The following is a 15,004-nucleotide window of genomic DNA, read 5'->3' as shown; positions in this document are numbered from 1 at the left end:
GTGGCCCTCTAGGGCCTCAAGTGTGACCCACACGTAGCCTCCAGGCCGCACATTCCCCACCCCTGGTATAGTCCCTGGCACATTGCAGGCGCTTAATAAATGCTAATTGATTGCTTTTAATTGATTGGTTGATTTAATGATTAAAAGACGTCCTATATTGGTGAAACTCTGACGTATAAAGCGTACAGTGACGACGGAGGCCGGACTTCTCCAGGAGGAAGGCGGGACTTCCTCTGCCGCTCTGGAGCTTCCGGGGCTGCGCAGAAAGCGCTATGAGTGCGGCCGCTGCTGGACTGTCCTTTCCTCTGCTCCGAGGCCGGCGGTTTGCGTGTTCTCGTTGGGCCGCACCGGGACGGAAGAAATAGCGGAGGCAGTAGCGGTTGGCCCAGGGTTCGGCTTGTTGCTTTGTTTTTGAAGGGGTGTGTTTCCTGGAGCTTTCTTTTCCGGACTAGAGGCTGGTGCCAGCTCCACCTTCTCCCCCATCCCGCGAGTGGACCGGTCCGCCGGCCTCTCTGCCAGGGCGGCACGGGCGGTACCATCTCCGCGTGAGGGGGGGAGGGGGGATGCAGTGGCGAGCTCCAGGCTTGGAGTCCTGGCAAAGACCTGGCTCCTGCGCCAGGATACCGGGGCTGACTTTCACTTGCTGTATGACCGTGGGCGGGCCACCCAACCTCTCTGAGCCCAGGCTTCCTCCTCCGTAAAATAAGCGGATCACTTCAGTAGTAGCTCATTCCCAGGCTTCTTGCCAGCAAAGCCCTTTGCAAACCATATTCACAGTCAGAGGTCCTAGGTTCATACTGCCACTGCCACTGCCACTTACTTTCCTTTGGACCTTTTGGACAAGTTGCCTCTGCTCTTGAGGCTTCAGTTTCCTTATCTATAAGATGAGAGTGTTGGACTAGATGACCTCTAAGGTCTTTTCCAACACTTCAGTGCTTGCTCAGAGGGTGAGAAGGGCCAGATTTGCTGCTACCCCTGCCCAGAATGGGAGTGAACTGAATGCTCACTCCTTGAAGCTGGGGCCTTTGTATGTTTAGAAGCAAGCCCAAACTGTTTTCATTGACCTAGACCTGGAAGGGACCCTTGAAGTTATCTCTGGTAACAATCTTCCGTCATTTCAGAATTTTCATGGAAATTGATTCAGAGAGGTTGACTTGCCCAAGGTCACTCATTAAGTAGAAGAGCAGGGATTTGAACCCAGAATCCAATGCTGCCTTCTAATGCCTTTTCCATTTGCGTCTGTGATTTTCTAAATCATAGATGTAGAGCTGGAGGTGACCCTGGCTCTCATCTACTCCAGCCATTTTACAGAAGAAGTAGCAGAGACCCAGAGAGCTTAAAGGGTCCAAGGTCACACAGGGAGTAAGAACCAGAACTTGAATTTTATCCCTCTTCCTCTGACTCAAAAGTCAGTGTTATCTCTGGACCAAAATAGATATAGATATAGATATAGATATATGTAGGGGAGTCTGTATATCCGATGTCAAAATGGCCTTTGAATCCTGACACCTCAGAACTGAAAATGAGAGTCAAGAGATTCTAATGGGGTCTTGGGTGTCCACTGTTTCCCTAGTTCCTGTTTAATGCATCTAATTTTACTGGAGAGGAAATGGTTTACATTTTTATTAACAAAAATTACTAAACATTTGTGCACAGTAGATGCTCAGGTGTTTTTTGATTTGGCTGATTAGTGTTCTGCAGAGACAAAAGAGGGAAGAGGCCAAAGAGGGAGGATACTAGATCCTGTTGAGAGACATTGGATTAAAGTGGAAGTAATTTTGACCTGGGTTAGTCCTGGCAGTCAGCATGTGGACAAATCACTTAATTTCTCAGCCCTATTTTACTTTTTTTAGGGGGAGGCAATCCGGGTTGAGTGACTTGCCCAGTGTCACACAGCTCATAAGTGTCTGAGGCGAGATTTGAACTTAGGTCTTCTAATTTCAGAACTGGTGCTCTATCCACTGTGCCACCTAGCTCAGCCCTATTTTACAAATGCCTTAATTATTGTACTATCAACCTTGAAATGTTGTGATGAAAGCATTTACTTTTATAAAATGCCACTTTTAGCTCTCTGTTTTTGCTGTTATTCCTTGACAGTTCAAATTATTGAGTCTAGAAGACTCTTTACCCTAGAGTGAGAAAAGTAGAGAATTCATTTTTCTTTTATTTCAGTGAAAGATTTAGAACAGTATGTTTAAATTTCAACCAGACATGCACCTGAAAAGCATACAGTTCTGTTTGGTGTGAACAGTCTTAGAAGCTGACTTGTAGAGGAACTGGCATCTTGATCATTTCCCTGTCCCCAGCTTATCATGCTAGAGACTTGGGGGAATTTCCCCTTGGGATCTGGGTCTCTGTCTTGGTTAAGTCGAGCCATCTAGCTTCCAGTAAGAGCTCATTTGCTCTGTATTGTTTGGTACATTATTATACGTATACCTACTCTGATTCCTGTTTTGCAATCAACTTGGATAAATGGTTTGGTTCATTTGCTACATGTGTTATTGTGGAACTGGCATTTGGTGGGAAGGAAATTAAGCTTTGGATGTATAACTTGGGGACACTCTTTCCCTGATAAGGAATAGTGATCAGGAGCACAGCATAAACCTAAAAATTATTTTCTCTAGACTAACAGCCTTTGGGGGGCAGATAGATATAAGTCTAGACTGGAACCTACCATGTCAGGGGAGAGCAAAGGGACTAGTAGCCTCTGGCCCAAACCTCCTGCAGGAATCAAAGTCTCCTTTGGAGAAGGGTGGGTGGAGGAGACCCCAGAGATACTCATACCGCCTTTGAGCCCACAGCTAGACAGACCCATGTGGACACATATAACCTACATGGGCAGAACACACCACACACATCCTTATGCCCACAAAAAGGGGCATCGTCCTATAATTTTGGTTTCTTTGAGCAAAGCTCAAGTTGCCACAATCCAGTAATGGCTTGGACAGCTGCACAGTACAGTCAGTTCTGCTGTAATGTGACATACGAATTCCCACAAAGGACTGGGCTACGCAAAATCAAACAATAAAAGCCAGAAAGCTTATTGGGGAAATGGGATTGGGCCATAATGCTCAAAAACTGTCAATGACACACAAAAAGATAGGAACCTAATAAATCGGTAGCACGGTTTTATACATGTTAATTAATTAAGAAATACATAAATACAATCAATGGTGGTTCCCCAGGGGAGCAAGTCGAGCAAGCTACATTTTGGAGCCTCTGAGGCCCAAAGTGGAGGCCACAGAAGAAGGGGGTGGAGGTGGTTCGGACTGCCCTTCTCCATTCACATCTTGTACTGCATCAAAAGATACATAATAATTATGGCACTTTACCTTGAAAAAGGCCTGAAATGTACTTGTGGAAGTGAGCATCAGAAGGCTGGCAGCTTGTGAATTATTTCGAGGTGGTCTAGTTCCCCCGCATTCTCAATTTTTCAGAAGTAATTGAACAGAAGAAAACTCAGAATTCAAGTTATGTTCAGAATGTTTCCCAATATATCAAACCTGTTGGAACAAATTCTAGCTTTCTCATATTTATGAGTTTGAAGCAAAATTTACTGAGTAGGGAACTATACGTGGTGTTGGGACGGGGTAAGGGAGATGTTCATCAGCTGCTCCCTGTCCATTTCCAGAAATGTGGGCCCTCTGCTTTGTTCCTTCCTCCTTCCTGACTGGAGTGTTTTATTGTGTCTTGTCTTGAGTTGTTTCTTGAGTCCCTCTTGCCTGGAGTTGGTTGGTTTAGTGTGTAGATGTCTCAGCCTGGGGTAACTGTCGGGTCTCCCGGTGAGAAGCCTAGGGCCTCAAGGTTAGCTGCTTTGTCCAGTGCGAGCAGTTTGATTTTATTGAAAGATCACATTGGAATTGGAGTCAGAAAATTTCATCTGGAATCCCATAAACTGCCTGTATGACCATGGTCAGCTTACTTCCTCTCTCTTCTTATCTGTGTAATTAGTGATTGAAATTGTTTATTGGTAGTTGTGATTAAATGCATTAGGCATAATCTCTTCAGTAAAGGTGTACTTGAAAGTCCTATTCTGATGATTTCTCATTGTGTGGAAATTACCCTGGATTGTTGAAGATAGGTATGATAGTAGTATGTGCCTTGACATTTTGAAGCGAGCATCTGCTAGGACTGTATGAAAGCAATACTTTTATTTTCATTGATTCTTCAGTTTTTAAAATCATTTTTATAGTTAATACCATTATTTAAATTTAGTTGACCTTCAGAGAAAATTTAAAGTAGTAATTTTTAAGATTCATTTTTCTTTAATTAGAGATTTAATTCTTGTGAGGAATATGGTAAAGAAAGTCTTTAAATCTGTTTCCTGGTCTTTTGCCTACCTATGCTGAAATGATATTTACTGTTGACCAGTGACTCAATTTTATACCCTGAAGGGTTGACTACAACGAACTGAAAATTAATTTTATTTGGAAAGGCAAAATAAGTATATCTATGTATCTAATGAAGGACATAATTTTGGTTTAAGTAGTCTTATCTTTTATGGGATAGTTATTAACTTTAGCCCCAAAGGTAGAATCTGAATACTTTTATAGACCATTTAAGCATCTTAACATGATGGAACATTTAAATGGAATTTCTAGCAGTATCCTTGGTCCTTGGAGCCTGTTAGCTCTTCTCTTTTTGGAAAAGTAATGGTTGGATATACTAGTCAGTAATGATTCTTGTTCCTTCTCAGAATAATGTTAAGAATGTGTATTAAATAACTGCTTGTCAGATAGATTTTAGAGAGGATTCTTGTTCAGTTATGATGGGTTGGACCAGAAACCTTTGCAGTTGCATCTAACTCAGAGATTCAGCTAGTGATTCTGTTTTAAACGTTTTAACTTCAAAAGAGGGAAAAGTTGCATAGTTAAACCTGGATTATTTAGAAATCTTGATTATCTAGAGCTCTCAATTAACCAGATTTTTCTGCACTTTACTTTTAGGAAAAAGAAGTTAAATGATAACAAAAAAGCTAAATCAGGAATTTAAAAAAATACAACTTATAGAAGATATCCTGAAGTCATTGGCAGTTCCTACCAATCTCCTGTATCTCTTATGTCTACAAAGTGACTGAAGTAATTTAGAGACTAAATTAAAAAAAAAATAAACCCTAATTTACATTTCAAAGTGAGTGTTACCCACTTCAAAGTAATCAGTGTGGGTCCTGTGCATTTATTTTACTTATGCTGTCATTCACTTTTCAAACCATTTTTAGAAGTCATTTAAATTTGTTTTCAGAGTTTTGGCATATTCTTTTGAATGTCTTCAATGACAGCAAATACTCATCCTTTTGGGAAGATTTGATTTAGAAAATCTGAATTCATTTGTAATGAATTGTTGTGAATGAAGTGGGTGATCAAGCTAGGCAATATCTTATTGATAAAAAAAGAATAATAAAATTGATTTTTTATTACCCTAAGGCATTGGAAAATGTTGAGTCATGAAAAAAAATTAAAATAAGATTATTGCAGAATTATAGAATTAAGGGTCTTCTAATTCAGTCCCCTAATTTTAAAGATAAGTAAACTGAGACCCAGTGCACTTACCCATGGTCTTGCTGATAAGTCATAGATTTGAACCCTGGTTCTCTGATTCCAACGCCAGGTCTTTTTCTTCTGCTTACTTAATAAGGCAGTAGAAAATCTGTCCATTTCAAGTTGACAGCAGCACTGTTGGAAATAAAAAGTAAATTTTGGTTAATTTTCATCTAACCAAAATACTATGTTTTCTGACAATTCTGTCTAATAGAACTTAATTGTAGTTGAGAAAGAATTTCAGTCATTGCTACTTCATTTTTTAAAACACTTAGCCACCCTTTAGAATGAAAAAGTAGCTCCTTGAGCATGTGCATTAAAATATTTCATTAAATTTTTATTCCTTTTGATATCTAAATTCATACAGTATTAATAGCATAATACTTTGCCTTGATGTGATTGGTACATTACAAGTTATTGTGTCAAAATTCCATTTAATAATATTTGTGGGATAGGGCCTGATACATATTTTGTGATGAAGCCAAATTCAGTCTTACATCATGACAAATGCATTGTCCACTTAGAAAAAGTCAGATGTAGATGATTCAACCTCCTGGGTATAATTTCTTCTTCTGGTGTCCTTACTGTTTGCATGAAAAGATAACAAAATCACAAATCCCAAAAGTTCCTCAGTCAGTTGTTTGGACCATTTTATAAGTGTTTATCTGTAAGTGTTGTACTTCATGACCAGAATGTCTGAAATCCTCTTATCTGATCATAACCTCCCAAATTTCATCTCTCCTTGTACCTTAACTGCTCCTAAACCTATTCTTTGTCCTCCTATCAGTCAGTAACCATTCATGAAGCACCCACCACATGCTGGGGCTGGGCTAAGTATTGGAGACCCAAAGAAAGGCAAAGACAGCTCTTGCCCTTGAGGAGCTCTTGAGCTAATGGGAGAGACAACATAAACACAACCATGTACAAACAAACTATATCCAGGATAAATTGCAAATAATCAGCAGAGGGAAGGCAGAAGAATTGAGGGGGATCGGGAAAGGCTTTTTGTAGCAGGTGGGATTTTAGCTGGGACTTAAAGGAAGCCAGGAGGCCAGGATGAGAAGGGAGAATTTTCCAGCTGTGGGAGGCAGCCATTGAATATGCCTGGAATCCAGAGATGAAGTTTCTTGTTTGAGGAACAGCAGGATTGCAAGTGTCACTAGATCACAGAGTATGGGGAGTGGGGACAAAGGTGGAAGAAGACTGGAAAGGGGTGTGTGTGTGTGTGTGTGTGTGTGTTTTGGGGGGGAGACAGGTTATGAAGGCCTTTGACAGAGAATTTTATATTGTATCTTGAAGGTGATAGGGAACCCCTGGAGTTTGGGTTGGGGAGTGGCCTGGTCACATCTGCTCTTTAGGAAAATCACTTTGATGACTGAGTAAAGGGTGGACTGGAGTGGGGAGAGACTTGAGGCAGGGAGCCCCACCAGCAGGCTCTTGCAGTAGTCCAGGCATGAGGTGTGGGGGCAATGTCAGAGGAGAGAAAGGGACATAGGAAAGAGATGTTACAAAGGTAAAATCACAAGGCTTTAGCTAGAGATTGCACATGGGAAATCTCCAGGCCATAAAATCCCTCAATATTTTCTCAAGCTGTCCCACTTGCTTTCACTTCACTTTCTTCCCTTCTCAGTAGTGACCCTAGCGTTGATCAGTCCGCCTCTCCCCCACCCTTACTCTCAAGTCCATTGCCACATATGCCTTGCCAGCCCCTAGTTGGATTACCTCTACTTTTGGAGTTACCTAATCTCCATGGGGCTCTCACTGTAGCAAGGCCATCTTTTCGTACCTCCCTTCTTGATTTTTTATCCTTCACAGAAGCTATTCTCGACATGTTCATTTTCCTTCCAGCCTCCCACACCATTCCCTCTTCCACCCTTTCAGATGAAGCCCTCACATCAGACTTTACTGAGAAGATAAATATATTACCATGAGCTCCCTGTTCAGTCCTTCCCCATCTCTGTCTCAGGACTTGGCAGTCTGACTTTTGATCTTATCACTCAATTAAAACTGCTGTCTTCAAAGTTACCAATTATCTTTTTTTTCTTTCTTTTTTTTCCTTTTTTTCTTTTATTATTATTTTTTCCAATGATCTCTTAATTATCTAACCTTCAGGCCTTATCTTAGTTCTCATCCTTCACCTTTCTGTGCCATTTTACACTGCTGACCAGCCTGTCCTTCTGGATAGTCTCTCTTTGTTGGATCTTCATGTACTGTGCTCCCAGGTCTCCTAGCTATTTGATTGTACTTCTGTGCCCTTTGCTTGCTCTTCATTTATATCCTGTCCCCTGTGTATACCCTACTGTGAGTATACACAAAAGCTCTCCTCTTCTCTGTTCTCTTTCTAAGCCTGCTCTTCGTCATCTCATCGGCTCCTACGGGTTTAATTATTGTATCTCTGTATGACTCACTGATCTGTACAGTCCTTATTTCTCACTTGACTTCCAGTCCCATGTCAGCAGTAGTCTACTGGACACTCAAAACTAGATGACCAGTAGCTATCTCTAACTTTTCACATGTAGAACAAAATTCGTATTTTCCCCCCAAACCCACTCCTCTTCTGAACTGTCTGACCCCTCTTCTATTTCTGTCAAGGGATCCATCATCCTTCTAGTTACCCAGGCTCATAAATTCTAACTCATCTTCTGCCCCATAACCATTCATTTGCTAGATACTGTCCATTCTACCTCTATGTCTTTTGAATCTAACCCCTTCTCTTCTCACATGGCCACTACCTAGTTTAGACCCTCATCACGTCTTGTCTGGACTATTGCAGTAACTTCCTAATTGGTTTCCTTGCCCCAGATTTCTCTTCCATCTCAATCTATCCTCTATACTGCTCTCAAAGCATTTTTCCTAAAAGATCTGACCATATCACTCAAAAAGTTCCAGTGGCTTGGTATTGTCTCTAGGGCCAAATACAAACTTCACAGTTTGGTTTTCAAAGCTTTTCACAACCTGGCTTCAACCTACCTTTCCATGTTTATTGTATCTTACTTCCCTTCTTATACTTTAAGGTCCAAGGCCCATTTAGGCCATCTTGGTGGACTTCACACTTGACAGTTTCTTATTTTCATGGCTTTGCAGTGACTTTTCCCATGCCCTGAATATTCTCCTTTTTCAGAATCTCTGGTTTCCTTAAAGACTCAGCTCACATGCAATTTTTCTATAAGAAGCATTTCCTGATTCTCCCAGCTGCGATGTGTTTTTCCCCAAAAAATTATCTTGTATTTATTTTCTGCATGCTCGAATGTGCATGTTATCACCCCAAGTGGAATGTAAGCTTCTTGAGGGCAGACAGCTTCATATATATTTTTGTTATCCCTAGAGTCTGGTATATGATAGGTCCTTATTAAATGCTTGTGGGTGGATTAGTTTCCACCTTTAACTCATAATGTAGAAGAACCAGCTTTAATACTATTTTACCTATACTTTATGACCATTTATGCATAGTTTCTCTGGTACCGAGTTCTGACCAATAGCTGGCTGCCTGCCACCATTAGTCTTTGTCTCGCCCTGCCTCCAGCGTCAAGCAAGGAAGAGTTGTTGCAGTCTGAAAGGTTGAGACCCCTCAAAGACTGGAGTACAGGACAGGGTCGTCTGGAATGAATTCACAGACTCAAGCATTCTTTAAGTCAAGGTGGCAAAGATTTATTGTTACGCTTTTCAGCGGGCAAGGATTCTTAAGGAACCTGTAAGAGACTGAGGATGGAGCTAGGGTTTTTATGGAAAAGGGCATGGGAAAGGAATGCCAGGGACACTGATGAGGTAATCTAAAGGTGCAGGTATCTTTGGGAACTATGGATGGGAAAGTACAGTAAGTATACCAGACAGGGAGGGAGATGACAGAGGTATAGATCTTGAGAGTCTGGCAGGAGGAAGAGTCCTTGGGCCAACCAAGGACGAAACTCCTTGGTCTGGGCAAGGCACCCTTCTCTCTCTGTCTTGATGAGAAAATGCTCTGCAACAAGGGAAAGCTTTCTCACAAGACAGGGGCTTACTAAGGAATTGGGAAGCTTCCAGACACATGATCTGAGGGCTGGGGCTCTCACCCAGGTTTGTGTAGCTGCACCAGGGAGAGAGATAAGGGTCTTGCTGGGGCCCACGCATGAGTAACTGCTAGGCACAGTGTCCTTGGGCTGGGGAGTAGTTGTCAGAGACAGTGTTTCTAGGACTAGGGAGAAATTGGGGTCCAAGTACAAGTACAGGCACCCAAACACAAGTACCCAAGCACGCCATCATTGTGATGAAGGGAGAGTTTGGCAAGGAAGCAGCTTCTTTAGTATTTGTGGTTCTTCTGCTGGGGATCCTGGGAGTTGGGGAAATAATCCTAGGCACCAATAACTTGTAGGTGAAAAATATTTACGTGAGAGAAAATAGTTGGGTAAATCTATTCTGAAGGGTAGATTCTTGTCAGAGTCGGGTTTGGTGGATTTGTGAATTTCTCCAGTGAGTGGTTCATAAATATGCTAGGTATAGGACCAGAATTAAATTTTAGTGGATAAGACTGAGTTTTATAAACATAATTTATTGTTTGTCGTGAATACTCTTACAGTCAAATGAAAGTTGTGTCGTGATAAAGGCAAACATTTATTGTCTTTTCTCTTTTCACTGCCAATGGGCTTGTAGGAAGATGACAATTACAAATAGAATTTCATATTTTAATTACAAATAGAAATTCATAGACTTGTATAATTTTTAGAGCTGGAAGAGATCTTGGTAACAACCTAGTCCAACCCACTCATGTTATTGGTAGGGAAACTGAGGCACAGGGTCAGTGACTTGTCCAAGGTCACACAGGCAGTTGGTAGAAGAGCTGGAATTTAAACTTTAGTCTTCAAACTCTTTAGTTCTTTGTACTGTTCCTGTTCCTTTGGCTTATAATAACTGTTTTTAAAACTGAGGTTCTAGTTGTACCTTTCTCAAATGTTTGTGTTACTGTGATAGAACTGTGCCATTTATATGGAAGGATACAGCAGGAAAGGGGAAATATGTTTTGATTTAAACGTAACAATTGTACTAAGTCTGTGTTACGTGGTAAAACGTTTTATAAAAATTTTGCAGAATATGATCTGGATTTTTGTTTTGGGTGGCTTTTGAAAGAGCCTAGATAGATACCAAGTTTCTCTGTCTCATGTTCTTCATCTGAAATGTCTTATGTAAGAATTCCCTTTCCATATTTACTAAAGTTTCTAAAAATATAAAAGAAAAACACAATCTAAGTTTTATAAATATAATTCTATACCTGCCTTTTAATTTAAGAGTAGAAATTTGGCCTTGGTTGCCATAGCATGAAATTTATCTTTTCATGTTATCCTCTATAAAGAAAGATTTAGATGGCCCATAAAATCATCTGCCCAGTTTATATCCTACCCTTGAAGAAGCGTAAGAGGGGGACAGCTAGGTGGCGCAGTGGATAGAGCACTGGCCCTGAAGTCAGGAAAACCTGAGTTCAAATCCGGCCTCAGACCAAACACTTGACACGTACTAGCTGTGTGACCTTGGGCAAGTCACTTAATCCCAATTGCCTCACCAAAAAAAAAAAGAAGCATAAGAGGGTGATTGGTCTGAATCAAAGAGAGGTGTTTTAATCTGTACACTCATTAAAAAAGGGGAGGGAAGATAACATTGGTAAACTAAGGGAAATATGTGATTTATTCAATATTTATAACCTATTTATTTTTCCTTTAGTGACGTAAATATGTCATCAGAAAGTGGTAAATGTGCATATGGGATTTCAGGATATGATCTAAAAAACATTCATTTTCATTATGATTTAGCAAACATATTAGGAATTTGATAAACCTTTAGTACTTTCCCTTTTCTCTTATATCTATAGTTTTCTATATTTAATATGTGGTTACATATTAATCTGTATGAAAAATGGTTTAAATATCTTGATATACTCTGACTTTCATTTTTGCATGTTCTCTTATTTTTAATCCTTGTCTTGTGGGAAAAGTAGATAGAAATTTTTACTATTTGTTTTGAATTTTCTTGTTTTTCAAAAACTTTTTTTCTTCCCTAAAAATGATCTTAGCACTGAATGCTATCTTTCTGTGTGTGAATGATACTGTTTGCATACTTATCAGTTTTCATTTTCCATTGTCTTCTAAATAGTATTTTTAATTTCATTTTCTTCCTCCTAGGGAATGAAGGATGGCGGCACGCCGTGCATTAAAAGCCGTTTTGGTGGATCTCAGTGGCACACTTCACATTGAAGATGCAGCTGTACCAGGCGCACAGGACGCTCTTAAAAGGCAAGCTTTCCTCCACGTTCAGCTGACAAATAACGTTTATGAGTGCCATTTTACCCAGGCAGGTCATTAGCTAAATGGATAGTCCAAAGATGACCCTTCATAAGCTTATCCTCTAGAAAGTGACTGCTTTGGGTTTAACTCTAAGGTGCATGTATTGTAATATTTTAAAATACTTTGAGCTTATATGGCTTTAAATAGCAGTATAGCCAAGGCAATAGCTGAATCAGTTAAGCTCTCAAAGCCTCAGTTTCTTCATTTATAAAACAGGGTTGATAATACCTGTACTTTGTGTCTCACAGGGTTGTGGTGAGGAAAACACTTTGTAAAAATTAAAGCATTAGGGATGGTGTGTTTTTTCAGCACCAGCATAATACCTTGTTCAGAGAGGGTACTTGATTATTGTGTTTTGACTGTTTTATTTAATTAGCATTATTTTCACCCTTCACTTCTCCTCTGTAGTAAGAAAAAATATCTGTGTTCTTAAATATAGAATGTTTGCAGAGAAATAAGTGAACTCGAAGACTGGAAATTCCAATTGTTAAGAAAAGCTTGTTGGAAGTGAGCTTTATTTTCTTTATATTGTTAGATTAGCAAAAGTGTTAAATTTGTTTAAATAAAAATGAAGATAAAAAGACTGGCAGTTGTGGCTTTGGTTTGCATAAAGTGAACAAACGGGTAAGTAAAGCCTCCAGGGATGGTCTACCTTATACATCTCTTATGTCCTCCATAGTACTTAGCTTAGGGTCAGGCACAGAGTTCAGTTAATAAAAAGTTGAGCAAATCCAGGCCAGACATTGTGAGTCAGCATGATTACCTGTGTCAGTTTCATACATTGTCTTATTTAAAAGAATTAAATTTGAAAAATTCTTAATGCTTAACACTGGTTGTGTTGTTGTTGTTGTTTTTTAAGTTTGAAAGATGCTTACGATACTTGTGAGATAGCCAGTTCACAGATAGGTACTAAGTATTGTGAGTACAAAAAATATGTAAGAATATTGTCCTTTCCTTTGAGATTAAAACCCTGTGGAGGGTTTGAGACTGGGGCATAAGACACAGTGAGACCGCTTCAGAGGCTATCATCAGGTGCTCAATTGTCTAATGTAGTGGTTAACAACCTGGGCCATAGACCGATGTGCTAAAAATTAGAAGGCAGGGGCAGCTAGGTGGTGCAGTGGATAGAGCTCCAGCCCTGAAGTCAGGAGGATCTGAGTTCAAATGCGGCCTCAGACCAAACACTTGACGCTTACTAGCTGTGTGACGCTGGGCAAGTCACTTAACCCCAATTGCCTTAAAAAATAAAAGAAAGAAAGAAAATTAGAAGGTGTCCATAAATGATATTTGAACCACAAATTGAATAGGATGATGTTTGGAGCTGGAAGGGACCTCACGCCATCTAGTCCAACCTCCTAATTTTATCCATGATGAAAGTAAGGCCCAGAAACGTTAGGTGACTTGCCCAGGGTTCCACAGGTAGTGACAGGTGGTATTTGAACTCAGGTTCCTTAGATTCCAAGTCCATGTTCTTTCCACTGTACCGTGCTGCCTACATGTGCATACACACACATATATCATATAAGTATGGGAAGCATAATACATATGTTATATATACACATACATGGTTTGTATGTGTATACGTATGTGTGTGTATACACATGGTATTTTTCTATTGTATCTAGATCACTGTTGTCATTAATGAAAATATTTATTTCAAACATTGCTTGAATTCCTAGCAGCTTCTTGTCATTACGTATTATGTCAGTCAATGGATAATAATCTCTGGGAATCTGCAAAAGACACTAAGAAGGGTTACTCATAATTTGAAAAGTTTTGGAACCACTGTTAAAATAATATAATTTTCATTCCTTGATATAGGTCAGGAAAAGAAAGTGCTATAGACATTCAGAGGAAGGGATAGGTCAAGGTAAGCTAAGTATTAGCCTTTCCACTTTACAGATGGGGAATTGAGAACAAATAATCTTGTCCAAAGCCATGAGGAGAAATGGAGGAGATGAAACTTCTGATTATGGATGCGGCCTACCGACTGTGTAACGAAAACAAGTTCTGATTACAAGCTGTTCTGCCTCTGAATAGAACCTTTGCTTATTTTTAAGCTAGATTTTGTTTTTAGGATTGCAGGTGAGAGGAAAAGGAAAATTGTGTTAATATATTTGGCTAAATAATGACTTCTCTAAATAAGTATGTAAGTCTTTGATCACTCTGATACTAAAGACTGGCACATTTCCATTCCAAAGAAAAAGATCCTCAATAGCAGCACTGCCAGTTTTCGTTTCTATAGTAACAAATAGGCAAAGGGAAGGTGGGGGAGTAGTAAAAATAAAAGTGAAAACTCATTAAAAATGATGTGACTATTTCAGTACTTACACATGTTCATTTTTAGGATAATAGTTTTGTTGAAGTAATCCATTTTTTTGAAAGGAAAAACACCAAAGTTAATGTGTTTTACAGAAAACCTGCCACATGGACAATTATATTTCCAAGAAAGAGTGAATTATTTAATAAAATAAATTTGGTGTAGTGTCCTTTGGGTATTTTCTCTCACTCTTTCCCCCTCCCCTCTCATTCTTTCCATTTCCAAGTTTCTCTGTCTCTTCCCTACCCCCAATATTTTAAGTCTCTGAGACTTTAAAAAGTATGTGAATTAATTATGTGTAAAAGTATAATTATTTTAAAAAATATGTTAACATTTTTCTTTTAAAAGGAGCCAGAAAATCACTTTGATTCTCAAACTTAAAGCCATGAAAAAGCCTAGATTCTTACCCAACTGTCTCAAGGACAGGGCAGACTGTGACATCACCTCACCAAAATCAAAGCACAATTTAGATGTTTTGGCCTCTAAAAAGGGAATATTTACCTCAACTGCGCAGGTCGTTGCAGCTGCTAGTCTTGACTACAGATGAGATGACGCATAAAATGCTTTCTAGACCTAAAAGCGTGATAATGATGTTAGTTTCTGTTGTTGTTTTTGCTGCTGTTATTGCTATTGTTTGTTAAACTGGTCTTAGTGCCTAAGGAAAATTAATAGTAAATGGGGAGAAAACCTCATATTCTTAAGGTTTCATAGCAAAAGTCCTGTCATGAGAAGTGGAAGGGTTGGGTTCCATGTTCTTCTCTTCCTTAGCTTTACAACCTTGAGCAAGTCACTTTTCTCCTCTGGGCCTCAATTTCCTTACCTCTAACATGAGGAACTAC

General features: G+C 39.7%; 1 protein-coding gene across 3 annotated transcripts in view; it reads left to right on the top strand.

Moving 5' to 3' along the window:
* The first annotated feature begins 271 nt into the window (after window positions 1-271).
* HDHD2 (haloacid dehalogenase like hydrolase domain containing 2) overlaps window positions 272-15,004 on the top strand; it is a 40,435-nt gene continuing 25,702 nt past the window's right edge. Inside the window, exons 1-2 of one of the 3 annotated variants that reach the window (XM_027868841.1) lie at window positions 272-390; window positions 11,684-11,794. In XM_027868841.1, the coding sequence (XP_027724642.1) occupies window positions 11,694-11,794 (101 nt within the window). In that variant the 5' untranslated portion in view covers window positions 272-390; window positions 11,684-11,693. Of the gene's footprint in view, window positions 420-11,683; window positions 11,795-13,766; window positions 13,931-15,004 lie in introns of those variants that run through there. The other 2 variants (XM_027868842.1, XM_027868843.1) reach the window with 2 other exon arrangements.

Source organism: Vombatus ursinus, unplaced genomic scaffold (genome assembly GCF_900497805.2).
Source record: "Vombatus ursinus unplaced genomic scaffold, bare-nosed wombat genome assembly UNPS02014791.1, whole genome shotgun sequence".
NCBI classification, from domain to species: Eukaryota; Metazoa; Chordata; class Mammalia; order Diprotodontia; family Vombatidae; genus Vombatus; species Vombatus ursinus.
The sequence above is the reverse complement of the archived record's forward strand: the minus strand, read 5'-3'. Positions and strand labels throughout refer to the sequence as shown.